At 50.8% G+C, this 27,720-nt stretch overlaps 2 protein-coding genes across 5 annotated transcripts in view; one reads left to right on the top strand and one right to left on the bottom strand.

Moving 5' to 3' along the window:
- The window catches only part of slc7a10a (solute carrier family 7 member 10a), a 55,752-nt gene extending 38,903 nt beyond the window's left edge, over positions 1-16,849 (top strand). The window contains exons 9-11 of the mRNA XM_072280030.1: positions 9,138-9,287; positions 11,393-11,570; positions 16,092-16,849. Of these exons, the coding sequence (XP_072136131.1) occupies positions 9,138-9,287; positions 11,393-11,570; positions 16,092-16,198 (435 nt within the window). The 3' untranslated portion in view covers positions 16,199-16,849. The remainder of the gene's footprint in view (positions 1-9,137; positions 9,288-11,392; positions 11,571-16,091) is intronic.
- A 273-nt stretch (positions 16,850-17,122) lies between these two features.
- Positions 17,123-27,720, bottom strand: part of lrp3 (low density lipoprotein receptor-related protein 3) — a 67,667-nt gene continuing 57,069 nt past the window's right edge. For 3 of the 4 annotated variants that reach the window (XM_072280026.1, XM_072280027.1, XM_072280029.1), the window contains one exon: positions 17,124-19,241. In XM_072280026.1, the coding sequence (XP_072136127.1) occupies positions 18,477-19,241 (765 nt within the window). In that variant the 3' untranslated portion in view covers positions 17,124-18,476. Of the gene's footprint in view, positions 19,242-27,720 lie in introns of all 4 variants that reach the window. The other variant, XM_072280028.1, reaches the window with a different exon arrangement.

The following is a 27,720-nucleotide window of genomic DNA, read 5'->3' as shown; positions in this document are numbered from 1 at the left end:
GACAGACTGTGTGTGTCAGTGTTACAGTGATGGACGGGGTGTGTGTGTGTTGATGTTAAGCGACGGACTTTGTGTGTGTATCGGTGTTACAGTGACGGACAAGGTGCGTGTGTGTGTTGGTGTTGCGGTGACGGACGGGGTGTGTGTCGGTGTTAAGCGACGGACTGTGCGTGTCAGTGTTACAGTGATGGACGGGGGGTGTGCGTGTCGGTGTTACAGTGACTGACGGGGTGTGTGTGTGTGTTGGTGTTACGGTGACAGACGGGGTGTATGCGTGTCAGTGTTACGGTGACGGACGGGGTGTGTGCGTGTTGTTGTTACGTGACGGAGGGGGTGTGTGTGTGTCAGTATTACAGTGACAGACGGTGTGTGTGTGTGTCGGTGTTAAGCGGGGGGGGGTGTGTGTCGGTGTTACCTTGACGGATGGTGTGTGTGTGTGTGTTGGTGTTAAGCGACGGACTGTGTGTGCGTGTCGCTGTTGCAGTGACAGACGGTGTGTGTGTGTCAGTGTTACAGTGACGGACGGACTGTGCGTGTCGGTGTTGCAGTGACGGATTGTGTGTGCGTGTCGGTGTTGCGGTGACAGACGGGGTGTGTGCGTGTCGGTGTTACAGTGACGGACGGACTGTGTGTGTCGGTGTTGCGGTGACGGACTGTGTGTGTCTGTGTTAAGCGACGGACGGTGTGTGCGTGTCGGTGTTGCGGTGACGGACAGGGTGTGTGCGTATCGGTGTTACAGTGACGAACGGGGGGTGTGTGTGTGTTGTTGTTACAGTGACGGACGGGGGGTGTGTGTGTCGTTGTTACAGTGACGGATGGGGGGTGTGCGTGTCGTTGTTACGTGACGGACGGTGTGTGCGTGTCGGTGTTAAGCGATGGACTGTGTGTGTGTCAGTGTTACAGTGACGGATGGACTGTGTGTGTCGGTGTTACAGTGACAGACGGTGTGTGCGTGTCGGTGTTGCGGTGACGGACGGGGTGTGTGTGTGTCAGTGTTACAGTGACGGATGGACTGTGTGTGTCGGTGTTACAGTGACAGACGGTGTGTGCGTGTCGGTGTTGCGGTGACGGACGGGGGGGTGTGCGTGTCGGTGTTACAGTGACGGATGGGGTGTGTGTGTCGGTGTTGCGGTGACGGACGGGGGGGGTGTGCGTGTCGGTGTTACAGTGACGGATGGGGTGTGTGCGTGTCATTGTTACGTGACGGACGGGGTGTGTGTGTGTCGGTGTTGTGACGGACTGTGTGTATGTGTCGGTGTTGTGACGGACGGGGTGTGGGGGTGTTAAGTGACGGATCGTGTGTGTGTGTGTCGTTGTTACAATGACGGACGGGGTGTGTGTGTGTCGTTACGTGACGGACGGGGGGTGTGTGTGTGTGTGTGTCGGTGTTAAGCGACAGACTGTGTGTGTCAGTGTTACAGTGACAGACGGGGTGTGTGCGTGTCGTTACGTGACGGACGGGGTGTGTGTGTGTGTCGTTGTTACGTGACGGACGGGGTGTGTGTGTGTGTTGTTGTTACGTGACAGAGGGGGTGTGTGTGTGTCGGTGTTGTGACGGACGGGGTGTGGGGGTGTTAAGCGACGGACTGTGCGTGTGTGTCGGTGTTACAGTGACGGACGGGGTGTGTGTGTGTGTCGTTGTTACGTGACGGACGGGGTGTGTGTGTTGTTGTTACGTGACAGACAGTGTGTGTGTGTGTGTTGGTGTTACAGTGACGGACGGGGTGTCTGTGTGTCGGTGTTACAGCAACGGACTGTGTGCGCGCGCGCGTCGGTGTTGCGGTGACGGACGGGGTGTGGGGGTGTTAAGCGACGGACTGTGCGTGTGTGTCGGTGTTACAGTGACGGACGGGGTGTGTGTGTGTGTCGTTGTTACGTGACGGACGGGGTGTGTGTGTTGTTGTTACGTGACAGACAGTGTGTGTGTGTGTGTTGGTGTTACAGTGACGGACGGGGTGTCTGTGTGTCGGTGTTACAGCAACGGACTGTGTGCGCGCGCGCGTCGGTGTTGCGGTGACGGACGGGGTGTGTGTGTGTGTCGGTGTTGTGACGGACTGTGTGTGGGGGTGTTAAGCGACGGACTGTGTGTGTCGTTGTTACATGACGGACGGTGTGTGTGTGGGTGTTGTGGTGACGGACTGTGTGGGGGGGTGTTAAACGATGGACTGTGTGTGTCGTTGTTACAGTGACGGACTGTGTGTGTGTGTCGTTGTTACAGTGACGGACTGTGTGTGTGTGTGTCGGTGTTAAGCGACAGACTGTGTGTGTCGGTGTTACGTGACGGACGGGGTGTGTGTGTTGGTGTTAAGCGATGGACTTTGTGTGTCAGTGTTACAGTGACGGACGGGGTGTGTGTGTGTGTCGGTGTTGTGGTGACGGACTGTGTGTGGGGGTGTTAAGCGACGGACTGTGTGTGTCGTTGTTACGTGACGGACAGGGTGTGTGTGTGTCATTGTTACGGTGACGGACGGTGTGTGTGTGTGTCTCGGTGTTAAGCGACGGGTTTGCGTGTCAGTGTTACAGTGACGGACGGGGTGTGTGTGTGTGTTGTTGTTACGTGACGGACGGGGTGTGTGTGTGTCGGTGTTGTGACGGACGGGGTGTGGGGGTGTTAAGTGACGGACTGTGTGTGTCGTTGTTACAGTGACGGACGGTGTGTGTGTGTGTCGGTGTTAAGCGACAGACTGTATGTGTCAGTGTTACAGTGACAGACGGGGTGTGTGTGTGTCAGTGTTACAGTGACGGACTGGGTGTGTGTGTGTCATTGTTACATGACAGACGGGGTGTGTGTGTGTCAGTGTTACAGTGACGGACTGGGTGTGTGTGTGTCATTGTTACATGACAGACGGGGTGTGTGTGTCGGTGTTAGTGACGGACGGACTGTGTGTGTCGGTGTTATAATGACAGACAGTGTGTGTGTGTGTTGGTGTTACAGTGACAGACGGGGTGTCTGTGTGTCGGTGTTACAGTGACGGACTATGTGTGCGCGCGCGTCGGTGTTGCGGTGACGGACGGGGTGTGTGTGTGTGTCGGTGTTGTGGTGACGGACTGTGTGTGGGGGTGTTAAGCGACGGACTGTGTGTGTCGTTGTTACGTGACGGACGGGGTGTGTGTGTGTCATTGTTACGGTGACGGACGGTGTGTGTGTGTGTCTCGGTGTTAAGCGACGGGTTTGCGTGTCAGTGTTACAGTGACGGACGGGGTGTGTGTGTGTGTTGTTGTTACGTGACGGACGGGGTGTGTGTGTGTCGGTGTTGTGACGGACGGGGTGTGGGGGTGTTAAGTGACGGACTGTGTGTGTCGTTGTTACAGTGACGGACGGTGTGTGTGTGTGTCGGTGTTAAGCAACAGACTGTATGTGTCAGTGTTACAGTGACAGACGGGGTGTGTGTGTGTCAGTGTTACAGTGACGGACTGGGTGTGTGTGTGTCATTGTTACATGACGGACGGGGTGTGTGTGTGTCGGTGTTGTGACAGACGGGGTGTGGGGGTGTTAAGTGACGGACTGTGTGTGTCGTTGTTACAGTGACGGACGGTGTGTGTGTGTGTCGGTGTTAAGCAACAGACTGTATGTGTCAGTGTTACAGTGACAGACGGGGTGTGTGTGTGTCAGTGTTACAGTGACGGACTGGGTGTGTGTGTGTCATTGTTACATGACAGACGGGGTGTGTGTGTGTCAGTGTTACAGTGACGGACTGGGTGTGTGTGTGTCATTGTTACATGACAGACGGGGTGTGTGTGTCGGTGTTAGTGACGGACGGACTGTGTGTGTCGGTGTTAAGCGACGGACTGTGTGTGTCGGTGTTATAATGACAGACAGTGTGTGTGTGTTGGTGTTACAGTGACAGACGGGGTGTCTGTGTGTCGGTGTTACAGTGACGGACTATGTGTGCGCGCGCGTCGGTGTTGCGGTGACGGACGGGGTGTGTGTGTGTGTCGGTGTTGTGGTGACGGACTGTGTGTGGGGGTGTTAAGCGACGGACTGTGTGTGTGTGTGTCAGTGTTAAGCGATGGACTTTGTGTGTCAGTGTTACAGTGACGGACGGTGTGTGTGTGTCATTGTTACGGTGACGGACGGTGTGTGTGTGTGTCGGTGTTACGTGACGGACGGGGTGTGTGTGTTGGTGTTAAGCGATGGACTTTGTGTGTCATTGTTACGGTGACGGACGGTGTGTGTGTGTCATTGTTACGGTGACGGACGGTGTGTGTGTGTGTGTGTGTGTGGGTCAGTGTTAAGTGACGGACGGGGTGTGTGTGTGTCATTGTTACGGTGACGGACAGTGTGTGTGTGTCGTTGTTACAGCAATGGACTGTGTGTGTCGGTGTTACAGTGACGGACGGGGGGTGTGCGTGTCGGTGTTACAGTGAAGGACGGGGTGTGTGTGTGTGTCGGTGTTGTGGTGACGGACTGTGTGTGGGGGTGTTAAGCGACGGACTGTGTGTGTGTCGTTGTTACAGCAACGGACTGTGTGTGTGTGTGTCGGTGTTAAGCGATGGACTGTGTGTGTCAGTGTTACAGTGACGGACGGTGTGTGTGCCTGTCACGGTGACGGACGGGGTGTATGTGTCGGTGTTAAGCGACGGACTGTGTGTGTGTGTGCGTGTCGGTGTTACGGTGACGGACAGAGTGTGTCTGGGGGTGTTAAGCGACGGACTGTGTGTGTGTGCGTGTCGGTGTTACAGTGACGGACGGTGTGTGTGCCTGTCACGGTGACGGACGGGGTGTGTGTGTCGGTGTTAAGCGACGGACTGTGTGTGTGTGCGTGTCGGTGTTACAGTGATGGACTGTGTGTGTCAGTGTTACAGTGATGGACGGGGGGTGTGCGTATCTGTGTTACAGTGAAGGACGGGGTGTGTGTGTGTCATTGTTACGGTGACGGATGGGGGGGGTGTGTGTGTGTCAGTGTTAAGCGACGGACTTTGTCGTTGTTACGTGTCAGACGGGGTGTGTGCATGTCGTTGTTACGTGACAGACGGGGGTGTGTGTGTGTGTTGGTGTTAAGCGATGGACTTTGTGTGTCAGTGTTAAGTGACGGACGGGGTGTGTGCGTGTCATTGTTACGGTGACGGACGGTGGGTGTGTGTGTGTGTGTGTGTGTGGGTCAGTGTTAAGTGACGGACGGGGTGTGTGTGTGTCATTGTTACGGTGACGGACAGTGTGTGTGTGTCGTTGTTACAGCAACGGACTGTGTGTGTCGGTGTTACAGTGACGGACGGGGGGTGTGCGTGTCGGTGTTACAGTGAAGGACGGGGTGTGTATGCGTGTCGGTGTTACCTTGACGGACGGTGTTTGTGTGTGTCAGTGTTAAGCGACGGACTGTGTGTGTGTGTGCGTGTCGGTGTTGCAGTGACAGACAGGGTGTGTGTGTCAGTGTTACAGTGACAGACTGTGTGTGTGTGTCGGTGTTACACTGACGGACGGCGGGGTGTGTGTGTCGGTGTTAAGTGACGGATGGGGTGTGTGTGTGTGTGTTGGTGTTACAGTGACTGACGGGGTGTGTGTGTGTCATTGTTACAGTGACGGACGGTGTGTGTGTGTGTCGGTGTTAAGCGACAGACTGTGTGTGTCAGTGTTACAGTGACGGACGGGGTGTGTGCGTGTCATTGTTACATGACAGACGGGGTGTGTGTGTGTCGGTGTTAAGCAACGGACTGTGTGTGTCGGTGTTATAATGACAGTGTGTGTGTGTGTGTTGGTGTTACAGTGACGGACGGGATGTCTGTGTGTCGGTGTTGCGGTGACAGACGGGCTGTGTCGGTGTTACAGTGACGGATGGACTGTGTGTGTCGGTGTTGCGGTGATGGACTGTGTGTGTCGGTGTTAAGCGATGGACTGTGTGTGTCAGTGTTACAGTGACGGACGGTGTGTGTGTGTGTCAGTGTTACAGTGACGGACGGGGGTGTGTGTGTGTCGTTGTTACAGTGATGGACTGTGTGTGTGTTAAGCGACAGACTGTGTGTGTGTGCGTGTCGGTGTTACAGTGACGGACGGTGTGTGTGCCTGTCACGGTGACGGACGGGGTGTGTGTGTCGGTGTTAAGCGACGGACTGTGTGTGTGTGCGTGTCGGTGTTACAGTGACGGACGGTGTGTGTGCCTGTCACGGTGACGGACGGGGTGTATGTGTCGGTGTTAAGCGACGGACTGTGTGTGTGTGTGCGTGTCGGTGTTACGGTGACGGACAGAGTGTGTGTGGGGGTGTTAAGCGACAGACTGTGTGTGTGTGCGTGTCGGTGTTACAGTGACGGACGGTGTGTGTGCCTGTCACGGTGACGGACGGGGTGTGTGTGTCGGTGTTAAGCGACGGACTGTGTGTGTGTGTGTGTCGGTGTTACAGTGATGGACGGTGTGTGTGCCTGTGTCGGTGTTAAGCGACGGACTGTGTGTGTGTGCGTGTCGGTGTTACGGTGACGGACAGAGTGTGTGTGGGGGTGTTAAGCGACAGACTGTGTGGGTGTGTGCGTGTCGGTGTTGCGGTGACGGACGGGGGGGTGTGTGTGTCGGTGTTACAGTGACAGACGGGGTGTGTGTGTGTCGGTGTTACGGTGACAGATGGGGTGTGTGTGTGTTGGTGTTGTGACGGACGGGGTGTGGGGGTGTTAAGCGACGGACTGTGTGTGTGTGTCGTTGTTACAGTGACGGTGTGTGTGTGTGTGTCGGTGTTACAGTGACGGACGGGGTGTGTGCGTGTCGTTACGTGACGGACGGGGTGTGTGTGTGTCGGTGTTAGTGACGGACGGACTGTGTGTGTTGGTGTTACAGTGACGGACGGGGTGTCTGTGTGTCGGTGTTACAGCAACGGACTGTGTGCGCGCGCGCGTCGGTGTTGCGGTGACGGACGGGGTATGTGTGTGTGTCGTTGTTACGTGACGGACGGGGTGTGTGTGTGTATCGGTGTTGTGGTGACGGACGGGGGGTGTGTGTGTCGTTGTTACGTGACGGACGGGGTGTGTGTGTGTGTCGGTGTTGTGGTGACGGACGGGGGGTGTGTATCATCGTTACAGTGACTGACGGTGTGTGTGTGCGTGTCGGTGTTAAGTGACGGACGGGGGCGGTGTGTCGGTGTTGCGGTGACGGACGGGGGGGTGTGTCAGTGTTAAGCGACGGACTGTGTGTGTGTATCGGTGTTACAGTGACGGACGGGGTGTGTGTGTGTCGTTGTTACAGTGATGGACTGTGTGTGTGTTAAGCGACGGACTGTGTGTGTGTGTCATTGTTATGCGACGAACTGTGTGCATGTCAGTGTTACAGTGACGGACGGTGTGTGTGCCTGTCACGGTGACGGACGGGGTGTGTGTGTCGGTGTTAAGCGACGGACTGTGTGTGTGTGCGTGTCGGTGTTACAGTGATGGACGGTGTGTGTGCCTGTGTCGGTGTTAAGCGACGGACTGTGTGTGTGTGCGTGTCGGTGTTACGGTGACGGACAGAGTGTGTGTGGGGGTGTTAAGCGACAGACTGTGTGGGTGTGTGCGTGTCGGTGTTGCGGTGACGGACGGGGGGGTGTGTGTGTCGGTGTTACAGTGACAGACGGGGTGTGTGTGTGTGTCGGTGTTACGGTGACAGACGGGGTGTGTGTGTGTTTGTGTTGTGACGGACGGGGTGTGGGGGTGTTAAGCGACGGACTGTGTGTGTGTGTCGTTGTTACAGTGACGGTGTGTGTGTGTGTCGGTGTTAAGTGACAGACTGTGTGTCAGTGTTACAGTGACGGACGGGGTGTGTGCGTGTCGTTACGTGACGGACGGGGTGTGTGTGTGTCGGTGTTAGTGACGGACGGACTGTGTGTGTTGGTGTTACAGTGACGGACGGGGTGTCTGTGTGTCGGTGTTACAGCAACGGACTGTGCGCGCGCGCGTCGGTGTTGCGGTGACGGACGGGGTATGTGTGTGTGTCGTTGTTACGTGACGGACGGGGTGTGTGTGTGTATCGGTGTTGTGGTGACGGACGGGGGGTGTGTGTGTCGTTGTTACGTGACGGACGGGGTGTGTGTGTGTGTCGGTGTTAAGTGACGGACGGGGGGGGTGTGTCGGTGTTGCGGTGACGGACGGGGGGGTGTGTCAGTGTTAAGCGACGGACTGTGTGTGTGTATCGGTGTTACAGTGACGGACGGGGTGTGTGTGTGTCGTTGTTACAGTGATGGACTGTGTGTGTGTTAAGCGACGGACTGTGTGTGTGTGTCATTGTTATGCGACGAACTGTGTGCATGTCAGTGTTACAGTGACGGACGGTGTGTGTGCGCGTGTCGGTGTTACAATGACAGACGGACTGTGTGTGTCGGTATTGCGGTGACGGACGGCGGGGTGTGCGTGTCGGTGTTACGGTGACGAACGGGGGGTGTGTGTGTGGGGGTGTTAAGCGACAGACTGTGTGTGTGTTTGTCAGTGTTACAGTGACGGACGGTGTGTGTGTGTCCGTGATACAGTGAAGGAGGATGTGTGCGTGTCAGTGTTACGGTGACGGACAGAGTGTGTGTGGGGGTGTTAGGCGACGGACGGTGTGTGTGTGTGTGTGTGTGTGTCGGTGTTACGGTGACGGATGGAGTGTGTGTGTTGGGTTGTGCGCGTGTCAGTGTTAAGTGACGGACTGTGTGTGTGTGTGTCGGTGTTAAGCGACGGATGGACTGTGTGTGTGTGTGTGCATGTCGGTGTTACAGAGACGCACGGGGGTTGTGTGTGTCAGTGTTACAGTGACGGTGTGTGTGTGTCGGTGTTGCAGTGACGGACGGTGTGTGTGTCAGTGTTAAGTGACGGACGGGGTGGGTGTGTGTGTCAGTGTTACAGCACTGGACTCTGTGTGTGTGTGTGTCGCTGTTACAGTGACGGACAGGGGTTGTGCGTGTCAGTGTTACAGTGACAGACGGTGTGTGTGTGTCGGTGTTAAGTGACGGATGGGGTCGGTGGGTGTGTGTGTGTCGATGTTACAGTCACGGACGGTGTATCGGTGTTACAGTGATGTGTGTATCGATGTGTTGCGCAAAGGTTGTGCGTGTTACTGATGGGAGGGGTGCTATGGTTGGGGTCGGATCTTTACGGTCAGATACAGGGAGTTACGGTTGGCGTCGGGGCATTGTGGTTTGGGTGTCATGAGTGGGGTTGTGGTGTTACTGAGGGAGGGTAACCTGACTGTACCTTCCTCCCGTAGTGTGTTACTTCGCTGCTCATGTTAATCATTGCCGATATTTACACGCTGATTAACTACGTGGTGTTCATTAACTACTTGTGCTACGGCGTCACCATCAATGCACTACTGTTACTGCGGTGGAGAAAACCCAAACTCCATCGTCCCATCAAGGTAATTTTAAACCCCCCACCCCCACATTCCCTGTCTCAGACTCAGTTCACTGATCCCCTCCATGTGTCTCTCCTCTCCCGTCTCCATCCCTCAGCTTCGCTCTTGCCATTTAAATCAAAAGTATGGTAATCTCACTGTTCTTACCTGGGAATCCGACAGAAATACAGGAAACTCCCAACATGTTGGGCAGCTTCTCAGGGGAGAGAAACTGCATCAGTTTGGTCATCACTCTCCATCAATGCCCCACGTTAGTCGTTCCCGTCGCTCCTAAACTATGCTCAATGTCCCTGTCTACCTATCACCCTATCTGACTCCAGTCGCCACTCACCCCGTCTCCCTGTCTGACTCCAGTCGCCACTCACCCCGTCTCCCTGTCTGACTCCAGTCGCCACTCATCCCGTCTCCCTGTCTGACTCCAGTCTCCTCTCCCTCCGTCTCCCTGTCTGACTCCAGTCTCCACTCACCCCGTCTCCCTGTCTGACTCCAGTCTCCACTCACCCCGTCTCCCTGTCTGACTCCAGTCTCCTCTCCCTCCCTCTCCGTCTGACTCCAGTCTCCACTCCCGCTGTCTCCCTGTCTGACTCCAGTCTCCACTCACCCCGTCTCCCTGTCTGACTCCAGTCTCCTCTCCCTCCGTCTCCCTGTCTGACTCCAACCTCCAGTCTCCACTCCCCGTGTCTCCCTGTCTGACTCCAGTCTCCACTGCCTCCCGTCTCTATCTGACTCCAGTCTCCTCTCCCTCTGTCTTCTCCATCTGACTCCAGTCTCCTCTCCCTCCGTCTCCCTGTCTGACTCCAGTTTCCTCTCCCCCACCCCTATCTCCCTGTGTGACTCCAGTCTCCACTCCCTCCCATCTCCCTGCCTGACTCCAGTCTCCACTCCCTCGTCTCCGTCTGACTCCAGTCTCCTCTCCCTCCGTCTCCCTGCCTGACTCCAGTCTCCACTCCCTCGTCTCCCTGTCTGCCTCCAGTCTCCTCTCCCCCCCGTCTCCCTGTGTGACTCCAGTCTCCACTCCCTCCCGTCTCCCTGTGTGACTCCAGTCTCCACTCCCACACCCCCGTCTCCACTCCCACACCCGTCTCCCTGTCTGCCTCCACTCCCACACCCCCGTCTCCCTGTCTGCCTCCAGTCTCCACTCCCCGTCTCCCTGTCTGACTCCAGTCTCCACTCCCTCCCATCTCCCTGCCTGACTCCAGTCTCCACTCCCTCGTCTCCCTGTCTGACTCCAGTCTCCACTCCCTCGTCTCCCTGTCTGACTCCAGTCTCCTCTCCCTCCGTCTCCCTGCCTGACTCCAGTCTCCTCTCCCTCCCATATCCCTGTCTGACTCCAGCCTCCACTCCCACACCCCCGTCGCCCTGTCTGACTCCAGTCTCCACTCCCTCACCCCCTGTGTGACTCCAGCCTCCACTCCCCCAACCCCGTCTCCCTGTGTGACTCAGGTCTCCTCTCCCTCCCGTCTCCCTGTCTGACTCCAGTCTACTCTCCCTCCCATCTCCCTGTCTGACTCCAGCCTCCACTCCCCCAACCCCGTCTCCCTGTGTGACTCAGGTCTCCTCTCCCTCCCGTCTCCCTGTGTGACTCCAATCTCCACTCCCACTCCCCCGTCGCCCTGTCTGACTCCAGTCTCCACTCCCTCCCATCTCCCTGTCTGACTCCAGTCTCCTCTCCCTCCGTCTCCCTGTGTGACTCCAGTCTCCACTCCCTCCCATCTCCCTGTCTGACTCCAGTCTCCACTCCCCCGTCTCCCTGTCTGACTCCAGTCTCCACTCCCCCACCCCCAATCTCTGTCCGACTCCAGTCTCCACTCCCCCACCCATCTCCCTGACTCCAGTCTCCACTCCCCCGCCCCCAATCTCCGTCTGACTCCAGTCTCCACTCCCCCAACCCCCCGTATCCCTGTGTGACTCCAGTCTCCACTCCATCTCCCTGTGTGACTCCAGTCTCCACTCCCCCTCCCTGTCTGACTCCAGTCTCCTCCTCACCACACCCCACCCGTCTCCCTCACCGTCTGCCTCTGTGACCAGATCCTCACACCTCCCCCCCTCCAGTCTCTCTGCCTACACTGCCTGACCCTGGTCTGAGTGTCAGTGTTGCTCCCCCACAGGTGAACCTGCTCTTCCCCATCGTTTACCTGCTCTTCTGGGGTTTCCTGCTGTTCTTCAGTTTCTGCTCAGAGCCGCTGGTGTGTGGGACTGCCCTGGCGATCATCCTGACCGGCGTTCCTGTCTACCTGCTTGCTATCGAGTGGAACCAGAAGCCCAAGTTCCTCGGGCGCATCATTGGTGAGTTCACATCGGGGTGGGGGAGCGCTGGGTTTGGTCACAACACTGACCAGTACAGTACAGGGACACGCCCTTCAGCCCAGTGTTGTGCCAAACCAATCAAATGGCCAACTAAACTAATCCCCTCTGCCTACACAACGTCCACATCCTTCCAGTCTCCTCACATCCATCTGCTTCTCTTAAAAGTCCCTAATATTTCTGCCTCTCCCACCACCCCAGGCAGCACATTCCAGCCATCCACCAGTCCCTGTGTAAAAAAAAAAAACACAACTTGCCCCTCACATCTACTGTGAGCTTACCCCTTCTCACCTTAAATGCATGCCCTCTGGTATTAGACGTCTCAACCCTGGGAAAACTGTCTACTCTATCTGTGTCTCTCATACCCTTATAAACCTCTATCAGATCTCCCTTCTGCCTCTGCCACTGCAGAGAAAACAACCCAAGTTTGTCCAGCACATGCCCTCTAATCCAGGCAGCATCATGGTAAACCTCTTCTGCACCCTCTCCAAAGCCTTGAGGTCCTTCCTGTATTGAGGCAACCAGAACTGTGTGCAATACTCCAGATGCAGCCTGACCAGAGTTTTACGTATAAAACTGCAACATAATCTCCTGACTTCTGAACTCAATGCCTTGACTATAAAGATAAGCATGTCGCGACTCTTCATATCCACTCTATCAACCTGTGTAGCCACTTTCGGGCAGCTATGAACTTGGACCCAAAGATACCTCTGTTCAGATAGGGAAACAGATCCTGGGAAGGTGTAAAAATAACAGAGTTGTTGTGATGGGAGATTTTTAATTCCCAAATATCGATTGGCATCTCCCTAGAACAAGGGGTTTAGATGGGGTGAAGTTTGTTAGGTGTGTTCAGGAAGGTTTCTTGACACAATATGTAGATAAACCTACAAGGGGAGAGGCTGTACTTGATCTGGTATTGGGAAATGAACCTGGTCAGGTGTCAGATCTCACAGTGGGAGAGCATTTTGGAGATAGTGATCACAATTCTATCTCCTTTACAATAACAGACAAGTTAAAATAAAAAAAGTGTTTAATTTGAGTAAAGGGAATTATGAGGCAATCAGGCAGGAACTTGGAAGCTTAAATTGAGAACCGATGTTCTCAGGGAAAAGTACGGAAGAAATGTGGCAAATATTCAGGGGATATTTGTGTGGAGTTCTGCAGAGGTACATTCCAATGAGACAGGGAAGTTATGGTAGGGTACAGGAACCGCAGTGTACAAAGGATGTAATAAATCTAGTCAAGAAGAAAAGAAAAGCTTACAAAAGGTTCAGAGAGCTAGGTAATGTTAGCGATCTAGAAGATTGTCAGGCTAACAGGAAGGAGCTTAAAAAGGAAATTAGGAGAGCCAGAAGGGGCCATGAGAAGGCCTTGGCAGGCAGGATTAAGGAAAACCCCAAGGCATTCAAGTATGTGAAGAGCAAGAGGATAAGATGTGAGAGAATAGGACCTATCAAGTGTGACAGTGGGGAAGTGTGTATGGAACCAGAGGAAATAGCAGAGGTACTTAATGAATACTTCAGTATTCACTATGGAAAAGGATCTTGGTGATTGTAGTGCTGACTTGCAGCAGACTGAAAAGCTCGAGCATGTAGATATTAAGAAAGAGGATGTGCTGGAGATTTTGGAAAGCATCAAGTTGGTTAAGTTGCCAGGACCGGACGAGATGTACCCCAGGCTACTGTGGGAGGTGAGGGAGGAGATTGCTGAGCCTCTGGCAATGATCTTTGAATCATCAATGGGGACAGGAGAGGTTCCAGAGAATTGGAGGGTTGCAGGTGTTGTTCCTTTATTCAAGAAAGGGAGTAGAGCTCGCCCAGGAAATTATAGACCAGTGAGTCTTACTTCAGTGGTTGGTAAGTTGATGGAGAAGATCCTGAGAGGCAGGATTTATGAACATTTAGAGAGGTATTATATGATTCAAAATAGTCAGCATGGCTTTGTTAAGGGCAGGTTATGCCTTATGAGCCTGATTGAATTTTTTGAGGATGTGACTAAACACAGTGATGAAGGAAGAGCAGTAGATGTAGTGTATATGGATTTCAGCAAGGCATTTGATAAGGTACCCCATGCAAGGCTTATTGAGAAAGTAAGGAGGCATGGGATCCAAGAGAACATCGCTTTGTGGATCCAGAACTGGCTTGCCCACAGAAGGCAGAGTGGTTGTAGATGGGTCATACTGTATTCTGCATGGAGGTCGGTGACCAGTGGTGTGCCTCAGGAATCTTGTTCTGGGACCCTTACTCTTTGTGATTTTTATAAATGACCTGGATGAGGAAATGGAGGGATGGGTTAGTAAGTTTACTGATGACACAAACATTGGGGGTGTTGTGGATAGTGTGGAGGGCTGTCAGAGGTTACAGCGGGACATTGATAGGATGCAAAATTGGGCTGAGAAGTGGCAGATGGAGTTGAACCCAGATAAGTGTGAAGTGGTTCATTTTGGTAGGGCAAATATGATGGCAGAATATAGTATTGACTCTTGGTAGTGTGGAGGATCAGAGGGATCTTGGTGTTTGGGTCCATGGGATGCTCAAAGCAGCTGCACAGGTTGACTCTGTGGTTAAGAAGGTGCATTGACCTTCATCAATCATGCAATTGAATTTTGGAGCCGAGATGTGATGTTGCAGCTATATAGGACCCTGGTCAGACCACACTTGGAGTACTGTGCTCAATTCTGTTTGCCTCACTTACAGGAAGGATGTGGAAGCCACAGAAAGGGTGCACGAGGTGTGGGAGATGGGGTGGGCAACTGTCCTCTCTCCCACCAATCCCCGGCTATTTATTTCAATGCAAGCAATCTGAAAGGTGAGGCAGATTAACTCAGCTTGGAAAGCTGACCACAGAACAGTACAGGCCATTTGGCCCATGATATTGTGCCAACCTGTTCTAAGATCATTCAAACCCTTCCCTCCCACATCCATGTACCGAAGGGTCTCTGAAATGCCCCTAATGGATCCACCTCTACCACCACGTTCCACACAACCACAATATTGGTATATTATAGCCAAAGCTAATGGAAAGACAGCACTAACAGCTCAGTGATCCAGGCTATGGCTGTTGTAGGTGGGAAAGGGGTATAGGACTGAGAGAAGGAGGATTTGTCAGAGATGTGGGATCATCCAGTGGAATTAAGAAATAAGAAGATGGTGGTCACCTTGTAGAGGTTGCCCATCGTGTTCCGGACTTAGAAGGGGTGGTGTTTGTTAAGTGTGTTCCAAGGAAGTTCTTTTGGGCGATCAATAGAGGCTGATGTAGGCAATATATTATCGACAAAGGTTGACTGCTCTTGGATAATTTGGCCAGGCAGCTCACTGAGGGGGTAGTGGAGGGGGCAGTGACCATAGTTCTAGTAGTTTTAAGTTAGTTATATAAAGGGTGGAACTGGTCGCAAGTTTAAGATCTAAATTGAGGGAAGTTGAGTTTTAATGGTAGTTGTAACTTGCAAAGGTTGATGGGAGGAAGTTGTTAGTGAGCAAAGATCCATAGACAAGTCGGAAGCTTTGAAAGGTGAGATAGTGTTCAAGGCCTGTGTGTTCCTGTCTGAGTGAAGCACATGGATGGTCAGAGTAGTGAACCCTGGATGATGAGGAATATTGAGGATCTGATACACACACAAAATGCTGAAGGAACACAGCAGGTCAGGCAACATCTATGGAGGGGAATAAACAGTCAACATTTCAGACCGAGACCTGATAGGTGAGAGGGAAGAAGTAAAAAATTTTGGGAGGTGATAGGTGTGAGAAGTGAATCTCTGGAGCTGCAGGAGTGTACATGGATGTGCAGTGGCAGTGAGCTCATGCCTCACAAATCCAGTAGCATTTTTGAAGGTGGTCAATGAGGGCAGAATGGAGAAACAGCCTTTTGGCCTTATGAAAACAGAATTTGGGTTGTATATTCCATGTGTACCAGACGTCGGTGAGGCTGCACTTGGAATATTGTGCCCAACTGTTGGAAAGATGCCATTCACTGGAGAATGTGCAGACATTTACAAGTGTATTTCTGGGACTCGGGACTGAGTTATGGAGAGCGGTTGGGCAGGTAGGGACTTTTCCCCCAGGTGTGTAGAATGAGAGGTGAGGTGCATCAAATTGCAAGGGGTGAATGATAACAGTTTTGTTCCAAAGGTTGGGGGAACAGGTTCATAGTAACAAGGGAAATATTTAAAAGAATCTGGAGGGTCAGCTTTTTCACCCAGAGAGTGGTCAGTATCTGGAAGTGGTTGAAACATTTGAAAGGTACTTGGACGGTTACATGAATAGGAACAGTTCAGAGAGATGTGAACCAAATGGGACTAGCAGAGATGAGAAGCTTGGTCAGCATAGACTGGTTGTGCTGAAGGGTCTGGTTCTCAGGGTCCAGGGGTGTGGACCCTGGGTTACTAAGTAGGCAGAGGTGGGGAGAGCCTTGGCTGACAGGGGCTCCTCTGTCCCTGAGCCTACCCAGTGACAGGAAAGACTCTTTCTCCTACCCAGATTTCTTGACATTTGTTTTGTTTTACAGAATCAGCGATGTTTTCCGGACAGAAGCTGTGTTTTGTTGTTTACCCTCAGGAGGAGATACCAGAGGAGAACAGACAACCTCCAAACCCAAATCTGGATGGGAAGTAGTAACTGTTGCAAAGTGGGTCCAGACCACATTGAGCAGTCACCAACCCGATGGCACCCAGGGCAGGAATATGTCACCAAAAACACACGAGCGTATGCCCGAGAGACAGAAGTTCCCAGCTTTTCCCCGTAGTGGTGGGTAGAGATCCATAGAGAACGTAGGCAGGTCCAGCAACCAGCCAGAGGTTGGAGCAGGCACAAGCCCAGTTTTTGAGACGACCCTGATTCCAAACCTCCCCTCACTCATCCCATCCTGAGAAACTGCGCTGATCTGAGGGGGAGTCTGAGCAGTGAGCAGCAGTGTCCTGATTCTGTTACCCCGATGGCCCATCTGTCCCAGGACACTGTTCCCACTGCCCATTCTGTCCTGGGGTTGAGAGTGGCCACAAAACTGTGATGGTGAAAAACTTGGTCTTCTCCCCAAGCAGCCCTCTGAACACAGTTCCCTCCCCACCCCACCCCCAACTCCATCTGCAGTACTGACCCTGGTCTGACTGTTTCCCTCTGGCCTGTCGTCAGGCCACAGGAGACGGTGAGGGGCCAATTCCTCCCTCACAGCCCGGGGGTGGGTAGGAGGGGAGAGTGGAGAGAAAAAGGATGGGTAGCAGGCATGGACACTCACTGTCCTGACAGGACAAACTTCAGGAAGATCATTTGACTCAATAAAACTTCTTGAATCCACATCCTGTCTCTTTCCTCATAACTGTAAAATTCCTGGTGTGAATTCCCAGCGGTGATTCACTCTCGTTCTGTATCAGGATTGCAATTGGGTGGGAGGGTGAAAGCTTGGCAAATAGAATGTAGTGTGAGGTCACAAACCTCTGTGAGAGGAAGCAAAAGGCAGATTATCATCTCACTGGAGTGAGAGTTCAAACTAGGAAAGTTCAGAGTAATCTCGGTATCCCTGTGAATGAAGCACAAAGTTAGCAGGCTGGTCAACAAGGTGGCAAGCAGCAGTTGACTTTTATTGTGCAGGGGATGGACAGCAGGCACATTTTGTTTCATTTGGTGGGGCCACACCTGCAATACTGTTCATCATTTTGAACCCCTTACATACAAAAAGATGCAGTTCCATTGGAGGCAGTCTAGGGCTTCACTGATGTCCTGATGAAGGGTCTCAGCCTGAAGCATCGGATCTCCACTCATCTCCATAGATGCTGCCTGACCTGCTGAGTATCTCCAGCACTTTGTCCCTTTCTTCCAGCATATGCAGAAACTGTCATCTTTCCAGAGATTCACCAGGCCAATTCCTAGCATGAGGGTTGTCGTATCACCCATTCCCCCATTCCCGTCATCACTTACACCCTCCCCATCACCAACCCACACTCGCCTCCCCCTGGGGCTGCTGTGTCCCCATTCAAGGTGAAATCTGAGGGTTTGCAGCAGCATTTGCCCACCTGACTGACAAATTAACACACCACACGGCTTAGGAACATGCAGCAAGGCCCAGGCAGGAGTGTCCCCACCATTCCACCTGCTTCGCTTCCCTTCAATCAGATCGCAGCTTTACCGTATGTCACGTACCTGCCTTTGGGTTGGGCACAGCCCCATGGATCTGCCACTGCCCACGGTACCGACGCAGAACAGACACCCACACTCCAGACCAGTGCCCAGGGTGACATAATTACCAATTTATTAATCCTGTCCCCAAAAAATGCTGTGTTTTCAACACAACCTCACTTTTGGCACTTTGCTAATTCAAACAGCAACGTCACCAAGTACACACAACCGTTCAACAATTGTTCCAAGAGCCGGTTTCGATTCCCTGGATTTGCCATCCACACTGACAGACCCATCCCCACTGGTACCCCCTCTACCCCGGTATCACACAGTGACAGACCCGTCCCCACCAGTACCGTACCTGCAGTCAGAGCCCTGGATTGACAAGACTGAGACCACGGGGACAGACAGTGTTGAGTACATCTTGAATCACACGAGGACAATGGGTAACTGCCACGATTTCTGTGCTCTCTTTAGGACCCTGAGTTGGGTGTTGACCAGCACATCTTGTTTACACTGCAGACACGTGCCACAACAAAAGTTGTATAACATCAAGCTCAGGAGACTGGAAATGGAATTGTTTTTGGACAAAGTTTGTCCACGACTGCACTTCACACCCTTTCACCACACTGCTGATTACAACAGCTATACAGACCTGTGGTTACACTTTTTCTTGTTCGCTTGGAGAATTAAATAAGTTTTTTAAAAATATTGCAACATTAAAAACTCTGGACAAGTTCACTGTCTACCCGGCGACCACGGAGATGGGGGAAGGGCTTCCTCAGTGGTCCTGGCCTGGAGGGTTTGGTGGCCGTAAAGGGTTCTGGAGGGAAGGCTCTGCCTGTGGGGGTTGCGAGGAGGGTTTGTGATGGGCTGTGGAGAAGGAGGGGGGTCTCTCCGCTGGACAGTCCGGGCTCCTGTGTACGGATGGAGCAGGGCCCACACTGGGATCACACTGACAGTGCGGTGGGGGGGTGTAACAAACCTCGTAGACGGTCAGGCGCACTGAGCCCAGGCTCATGACCCTGGCGCGGCCGGGGCGGACCAGATGGGCGCAGGCAGTGGGACACTGGTTACTGGTGCCCGGCCCCGGCTCAGGGCCACAGCGCTCTGCACGCTGCTCCAGAGAGGACTGGAGGTCAGCACTTGATACCTCCTCAGAACTGGAGGGCCTTGGCTGCGCAGTCTGGCACTCTGGCCTGCCTCCCAGACTGGGGGGCGAGGCAGACTTTGGCACCGTGTGCCGCGTCCCCATGGATGAGCCAATGCCCCCAGCCCCTCTTGCCTCGCCCACTTGCTGACGGGTCTCTGTGTCTGTGTCTGAGTCGGGCTCCGTTCCAGCTCCCCTCTGGCCGCTGGGCACCAATTCCCCACTGGACGGGGTGCTAGAGGTGGGTGTCAGTAGAGGAATGAGACCCCAACCCCTCGGTCTCCGGAAGAGCCGGTTCCAGAGCCGGGCGAGCCTCCCCCCGGCTGCCCCCCTGCGCATGGAGTGTCGCCGGATCTGACGCCGCACAGCCGTGCGGATATTCTGCAGGACCGACACCTGGAAACAGAGGGAGCGTGGACGGTGAATGCTGCAGACTCCTCCAACTCCTCACCCATTATCCCCCCAACCCTCCCCCACCCATCATCTCTCCCCTTCACCCCCTGGGATCACCGCAGGCTGATGAGGGAGGGGCTGAGTGTTCTCTCTCCACACTGCCATGATGTGCTATCTCGCAGTGCCCTAGGATGCCCACGTTCAGGTATTGCACACTCACACAACACAGAGAAAGTCCTTTTGGCCCATCGCATCTGTGCCAACTTTCATGTCCACGTACTTCAATCCCATTTGCCAGCTTCAGCACCACATCCTTCTGTCCCTCGTCTATTTGTGTTTGTTCAAGGGGTTGCTTCAGGGCGGCATGCTAGCATTGTGGTTATCAATGCTTTACAGCACCAGTGACGTGGGATCAATTCCCACTGCTGTCTGTAAGGAGTTTGCACGTTCTTCCCGTGACCGGTGCTCTGCTTTCCTCCCACAGTCCTCTAAACTAAAGCTTTCACCAGTGGCCAATCGGGCATCGGAAGTTTGGAGAGGAGGGGACTTCAAACTAGTCTACTGCCCAGACCACAACCCTGAGAAGTGCATCCAGCTGTAGCTTCTAACACTCCACGTTAAGGAGTCGGAACCGGAACAGGATGAACTCCAGATCATTCAGAAGGCTGAAGGGGTGATAGATTGGACATATAGAGAGGTAGTTACACCCGAGGTGCAGGACACAGGAAACTGGGTGACAGTCAGGAAGGGGAAAGGGGTTAAATATACAGTGCAGAGCACCCCTGTAGCCATCCCCCTCAACAACTTTGGATACTGTCAGGGGGATGACCGAACAGAAGAAAGTCACAGTGATCGGGTTTCTGGCACTGATTCTATCTCTGTGACACAGAAGGGAAGGGCGAAGAAGAGGCACGCTGTGGTGATAAGGGATATGTTAGTTAAGGGAATGGACAGGAGGTGCTTTGGATGAGAACGGGGTTCCCGGATGGTATGTTGCTTCCCAGGTGCCAGGGTCCAGAATATCTTGGATCGAGTCCTCAGCATCATTAAATGGGAGGGTGAACAGCCAGAAGTCATGGTCCATAAACCATAAGACACTGGAGCATGATTAGGCCATTCAGCCCATCGAGTCTGCTCCACCATTCCATCATGGCTGATCCCAGATCCCATTCAATCCCATATACCTTGCCTTCTCGCCATCTTCTTTGATGCCCTGACCGATCAGGAAACTATCAACTTCTGCCTTAAACATACCCATACAGCCTCCATCGCAGTCTGTGGCAGAACATTCCACAGATTCACTACTCCCTGGATAAAAAAAAATCCTCCTTACCCCTGTTCTGAAAGGTCAACCCTCAATTTTGAGGCTGTGCCCTCTAGTTCTGGCCACCCTCACCACAGGAAACATCCTCTCCACATCCACCTTATTTAGTTCTTTCAACTTTTGGTAGGTTTCAATGAGATCTCCCGCATTCCAGTGAGTACAGGCCCAAAGCTGCCAAATGCTCCTCATATGTTAACCTCTTCATTCCTGGAATCATCCTTGTGAACCTCCTCTGGACTCTCTCCTTTCTGAGATATGGGGCCCAAAACTGTTGACAATACCCCAAGTGTAACCTGACTAAGGTCTTATAAAGACTCAGCATTATCTCCTTACTTTTATATTCTATTTCCCTTGAAATAAATGCTAACATTGCATTTGCCTTCTTTACCAAAGACTCAACCTGTAAATTAACCTTCTGGGAGTTTTGCACGAGTCCCTCTGCACCTCTGATGTTTGAACCTTCTCCCCATTTAGTTAATAGTCCACACTATTGTTCCTTTTACCAAAATGCATTATGGTACATTTCCCAACACTGTGTTCCATCTGCCACTTTTTTTTGTCCATTCTTCCAACTTGTCTGAGTCCCGCCGCAATCTCATTGCTTCCTCAGCACTACCTACCCCTCCACCTACCTGAGTATCATCTGCAAACTTTGCCACCAAGCCATCAATTCCATTATCAAAATAATTGACCAACAATGTGAACAGCAGCAGTCCCTATACTGATCCCTGAGGAACACCACTAGTAACTGGCAGCCAACCAGAAAAGGCCCCTTTAATTCCACTCGCTGCCTCCAGCCTGTCAGCCATCCCACTATCCACGCTAGCATCTTTCCTGTAGCGCCATAGGATCTTACCTTGTTCAGCAGCCTCATGAGTGACACCTTATCAAATGCCTTCTGAAAATCCAAGTAAATAACATCCATTGCCTCTCCTTTGTCTGCCCTGCTTGTTACTTCCTCAAAGAACTCTAACAGATTTTTCAGGCAAGATTTCCCTTCACAGAAACCATGCTGACTTTAACTTACTTTATCATTGTCTCCAAGTATCCTACAACCTCATCCTTAATAATGGACTCCAACACTTTCCCAACCACTAAAGTTAGGTTAATTGGCTTATAATTTCCTTTCTTTTGTCTTCCTCTCTTCTTAAAGAGTGGAGTGACATTTGCAATCTTCCAATCCTCCAGGACCTTGCCAGAATCAAGCGATTCCTGAAAGATTGTGACCAATGCCTCTGTATCTCTTGAGCAGCCTCTCTCAGGACTCCGGGATGTAGTCCACCTAGTCCAGGTGATTTATCCACTTTAAGACCTTTGAGTTGTCTCACACTTTTTCCTTTGTAATAGCAATGGCACTCACTCCTGCTCCCTGACACTCACAGACCTCTGGCACACTGCTAGTGTCTTCCACTGTAAAGACAGATGCAAAGTACTAACGCCAAGGGTAGGACCAGTGAAGAGGTTCTGCACTGAGAGCTCAAGGAGTTCGGTGCTAAGTTAAAGGGTGATCTCAGGATTGCTATCCATGCCACGTGCTAGTGAGGCCAGAACTAGGAAGATTATACAGTTTAATATGCAGATAAGGAGTTGGCATAGGAGAGTGGGTATAAGATTCTTGCATCATTGGGCTCTCTTCCAGGGGAAGTGGGACCTGTATGAAAGGGATGGTTTGCACCTGAACTGGAAAGGGACTAATATTTTAGCAGAAAGGTTTGTTAATGCTGCACAGTGGGGTTTAAATAGAATTGTAGGGGGATGGAAACCGGAGCACCAGAACAAACCAGTTAGTGGAGAGGTTGTGGAAGCAGATGTTGGTAGAACCTTAAATAAAGTTAGGAATTAAAAGCTTGTGCATGGTGCAACAAAATCAAAAAGGGTGACTGGATGACTCATGGTGTATCTGAATGTGCGCAGTATACAGAGTAAAATAGATGAACTTGCAGGACAGTGGCAGATTGGCTGGTATGATGTTGTAGGCTTTACTGAATCATGGCTGAAAGATTATAGCTGGAGCTTAATGTCCAAGTTACACATTGTATCGGAAGGACAGGCAGGAAGGCAGAGGGGATGGCCTTGTTCTGTTGGTAAAAAATGAAATCAAATCATTAGAAGGAGGTGACATAGGGTCAGAGGTGCTGAATCATTTGTGGAAAGAGCTAAGGAACTGCAAGGGTAAAAAGACCCTTATGGGAGTTCACCCTAAAATTCGAGGAGAAGCTACAGTGGGATAAAGGAAATTACAGAGACGTGGGTGAGTGAGGAGTTGGCCAGAATTGATTGGACAAGAACACTGGCAGGGATGACAGCACAACAGCAATGGCTGGACTATCTGGAAGCAATTCGTAAGGCTCAGGATATGTCATGATAATCATTGGGGATTTTAACATGAAAGTGGATTGGGAAAACCAGGACAGTACTAAACTTCAAGAGAGAGAATTTGTAGAATGTCTAAGGGATGGCTTCTTAGAACAGCTTGTTGATGAGCCCACCGGGGATCAGCTGTGCTGGATTGGGTGTTGTGCAATGATCCGGAGGTGATTAGAGAGTTTATGGTTAAGGAACCCTTAGGGAACAGTGATCACAATATGATCAAGTTCATTTTGAAATTTGAGAAGGAGAAACTAAATTCCAATGTGACAGTATTTCAGTGGAATAAAGGAAATTACAATGGCATGAGAGGGGAACTGGCCAGAATTGACTGGAAAGGGACACTAGCTGGAAGAACAGCAGAGCAGCAATGGCTGGAGTTGTTGTGAAAAATGAGGGAAGTACAAGACAGATATATTCCAAATAAGAAGAAATTTTTGAATGGAAGGACATGAAGTCAGAGCCAAAGTACAAGCAAAAGAGAGGCCATACAAGGAAGCCAGAGCTAGTGGGAAGATAGAGGACTGGGAAGCTCTTAAAAACTTGCAGAAGGAAACTAAGGTCTTTAGGAAGGGAAAGATGAATTATGAAAGGAAACTGATGACTAATATCAAAGAAGATACTAAAAGCTTTTTTTAAAAAAGTATATAAAGAGTAAAGGAGAGTCCAGAGTAGATATAGGACCAATAGAAAATGACACTGGAGATATTGTAATGAGAGACGCAGAGATGGCACAGGAACTGAATGCGTATTTTGCATCAGTCTTCACAGTGAAAGACACCTGCAGTATACCGGGCATGCAAGAGTATCAGGGGAGTGAAGTATGTGCAGTGAAAATTATGATTGAGAAGATGCTCAGGAAGCTTAATGGTTAGAGGGATAAATCGCCTGGACCTGATGGAATGCACCCTCGGGTTCTGAAGGAAGTAGCTGGAGAGATTGCAGAGGCATTAACGATGATCTTTCAAGAACAACAAATTCTGGCATTGTACCAGATGAGTAGAAAATTGCAAATGTTATTCTGCTATTTAAGAAGGGTGGGAGGTAGCAGAAAGGAAACTATAGACCTGTTAGCCTAACATCAGTGGTTGGGAAGTTGTTGGGATTGATTATTAGGGATGAGATTACGGAGTACCTGGAGGCACATGACAAAATAGGCCAAAGCCAGCATGGTTTCCTGAAAGGAAAATCCTGCCTGACTAACCTACTGCAATTTCTTGAGGAAATTACAAGCAGGATAGACAAAGGATTTACAGTAGATGTGGTGTACTTGGATTTTCAGAAGGCCTTTGACAAGGTGCCGCACATGAGGCTGCTTAGCAAGATAAAAGCCCATGGAATTACAGGGGAGTTACTAACAGGGGTGGAGCATTGGCTGATCGGCAGAAAACTGAGAGTGGGAATAAAGGGATCCTATTCTGGCTGGCTGCTGGTTAACAGTGGGGTTCCACAGGAGTCGGTGTTGGGACCGCTGCTTTTTACAATGTATGTCAATGATTTGGATTATGGGATTAATGGATTTGTGGCTAAATTTGCAGATGATACAAAGATAGGTGAAGGAGTGGATAGTGTTGAGGAAACAGAGCCTGCAGAGCGACTTAGATAGTTTAGGGGAATGGGCAAAGAAGTGGCAAATGAAATACAATGTTGGAAAGTGTATGGTCATGGACTTTGGTGGAAGAAATAAATGGCTAGACTATTATTTAGATGGGGAGAGAATTCAAAGTGCAGAGATGCAAAGGGACTTGGGAGTCCTTGTGCAGGATACCCTCCAGGCTGAGTCAGTAGTGAAGAAGGCGAATATGATGTTGGCATTCATTTCAAGAGGTATAGAATTGTAAGGGGTTTCTTCTTTTATGTTACTGCGTATGTTAATTAAAATGGCTTCTTTATGTTAAATGCTGATAAAGTCTCTAGCTAGCAGTTTGCTTGGGTTAGATTATTGATAACAGAGCAAATGAACCAATGGGTGTCCATGTTATTCTTTCTCCTATGGCTGGGAACCGGGAGGTTTTGGCGGGGAGTCGGAGGAGAGACCGTGAGGACGACGGACGTGCGGGGAAAGCTAAGGTTGATTACTCTGAGTGGTCCCGAGCTGCCAGTCGACGGGGTCGGAGTGGTCCCGAAGAGGTCCCCGAGCTCCAAAGTGTGCACGAAGAAATTGAACCTTGATAAGTCTGGCACCTTTTCCATTCCTTTTTTGTATTGAACTATTAATCTCAGACTTAGTAATATCTATAAAGTGTAATTGGTAAAACGTACACTGTGTGCTGGCTGATGATTGATGTTTGAAGCCGAATCAGGTGGCAGTTGTACAGCAACCGACGTAACCGGGAGAGAAGGTGGGCAGCGGACAGGGTTTCCCCGAGATAAATACGAGCCAATATAGCTGGGCGTTACAGAATATGTACAGAACAGGGACATGATATTGAGGCTCTATAACGCGCTCGTGAGACCAAACTTGGAGTATTGTGTGCAGTTTTGGGCTCCTTATTTTAGAAAGGATATACTGACATTGGAGAGGTTTCAGAGAAGATTCACAAGAATGTTTCCAGTAATGAAAGGGTTACCGTATGAGGAATGTCTGGCAGCTCTTGGGCTGTATTCCCTGGAGTTCAGGAGAATGAGGGGGGATCTTATAGAAACATTCCAAATGTTAAAAGGCCTGAACAGATTAGATATGGCAAAGTTATTTCCCTTGGTAGCGGAGTCCAGGACAAGAGGGCACGACTTCAAGATTGAAGGACGTCCGTTAAGAACAGAGATGTGGAGAAATTAGTCAGAGGGTGGTAAATCTGTGGAATTTGTTGCCACAAGCAGCTGTGGAAGCCAACTCATTGGGTGTATTTAAGGCAGAGATACATAGGTTCTTGATTAGCCAGGGCATCAATGGGTATGGGGAGAAGGCAGAGGAGTGAGGATAACGGGAAGAATTGGATCAGCCCATGACTGAATGGTGGAGCAGACTTGATGGGTTGAATGGCCTACTTCTGCTCCTATATATTATGGTATTATAGGATATATACATCCCAAAGAGGGAGAAGTATTCTAAAGGAAAGATGACACAACCGTGGCTAATAGGAGAAGTCCAAGCCAGCAGAAAAACCATAGAGAAGGCATATAATAGGGATAAAATTAGTGGGAAATTGGAGGATCGGGAAGCTTTTGAAAACCAACAGAAGGCAACCAAAAATGTCATCAAGAATGTAAGGATGCAATATGAAAGTAAGCTAGCCAATAATAATAGATAGGATACCAGAAGCTCCTTCAGATACATAAAGTGTACAGGAGAGGCGCAAGTGGAGTGGATATCGCAACACTGGAAAGTGATACCAGAGAGATAGTAATGGGGTACAACGAAATGGCAAACAAACTGCATCAGTCTTCACTTTTGAACACACTAGCAGTATGGTGGAAGTTCCAGGTGTCAGAGGGTGTGAATTGTGTGAAGTTACCATTACTAGGCAGAAGGTTCTTGGGAAACTGAAAGGTCTGAAGGTGGATAAGTCACCTGGATCAAATGTTGTACACCCCAGAGTTCTGAAAGAGGTGGCTGAAGAGATTGTAGAGGCATTAAACTGACAACAAACTGGACTGGTCTAAGAATTGACAATAAACTAGACTGGTCTAAGAACACTGAGGCTGTCTACAAGAAGGGTCAGAGCCGTCTCTATTTCCTGAGGAGATTGAGGTCCTTTAACATCTGCCAGACGATGCTGAGAATGTTCTACAAGTCTGTGATGGCCAGTGCGATCATGTTTGTTGTTGTGTGCTGGGGCAGCAGGCTGAGGATAGCAGACACCAACAGAATCAACAAACTCATCCGTAAGGCCATTGATGTTTTGGGGATGGAACTGGACTCTCTCACGGTGGTGTCTGAAAAGAGGATGCTGTCCAAGTTGCATGCCATCTTGGACAATGTCTCCCATCCACTACATAATGTACTGGGTGGGCACAGGAGTACATTCAGCCAGAGACTCATTCCACCGAGATGCAACACTGAGCGTCACAGGAAGTCATTCCTGCCTGTGGCCATCAAACTTTACAACTTCTCCCTTGGAGGGTCAGACACCCTGAGCCAATAGGCTGGTCCTGGACTTATTTCATAATTTACTGGCATAATTTACATATCACTACTTAACTATTTATTACTATTTCCTATTACCATTCTATTACTATTTATTATTTCTATGACTATTTACTAATAGTAGTATTACTATTACTATTTCTATTACTATTTATTATTTATGGTGCAACTGTAACGAAAACCAATTTCCCCCGGGATCAATAAAGTATGACTATGACTATTAGTAATGATCTTTCAAGTATCACTAGATTCTGGAATGGTTTGGGAAGACTGTAAAATTGCAAATGTCACTCCACTTTTCAAGAAGGGGGAGGCAGAAGAAAGGAAATTACAGGCTAGTTAGCCTGAACTCAGTGGTTGGGAAGATGTTGGAGTCGATTATTAAGGATGAGGTCTCAGCGTACTTGGAAGCACAGGATAAAATAGGCCACAGTCAGCATGGCTTCTTCAAGGGAAGATCTTGTCTGACAAATCTCTTGGAATTCTTTGAAGAAATAACAAGCAGGATAGACAAAAAAGAATTGTTTGATGTTGTGTACTTGGATTTTCAGAAGGCCGTTGACAAGGAGCCACATGAGGCTGTTTAACGAGCTACAAGCCCATGGTATTACAGGAAAGATTCTAGTATGGATAAAGCAGTGGCTGACTGACAGGAGGCAGAGTGGGAATGAAGGGAGCCTTTTCTGGCTGGCAGCCATTAACTC

Source organism: Mobula birostris, chromosome 15 (genome assembly GCF_030028105.1).
Source record: "Mobula birostris isolate sMobBir1 chromosome 15, sMobBir1.hap1, whole genome shotgun sequence".
NCBI lineage: Eukaryota > Metazoa > Chordata > Chondrichthyes > Myliobatiformes > Myliobatidae > Mobula > Mobula birostris.
This window is presented reverse-complemented; position numbering and strand designations above follow the sequence as displayed.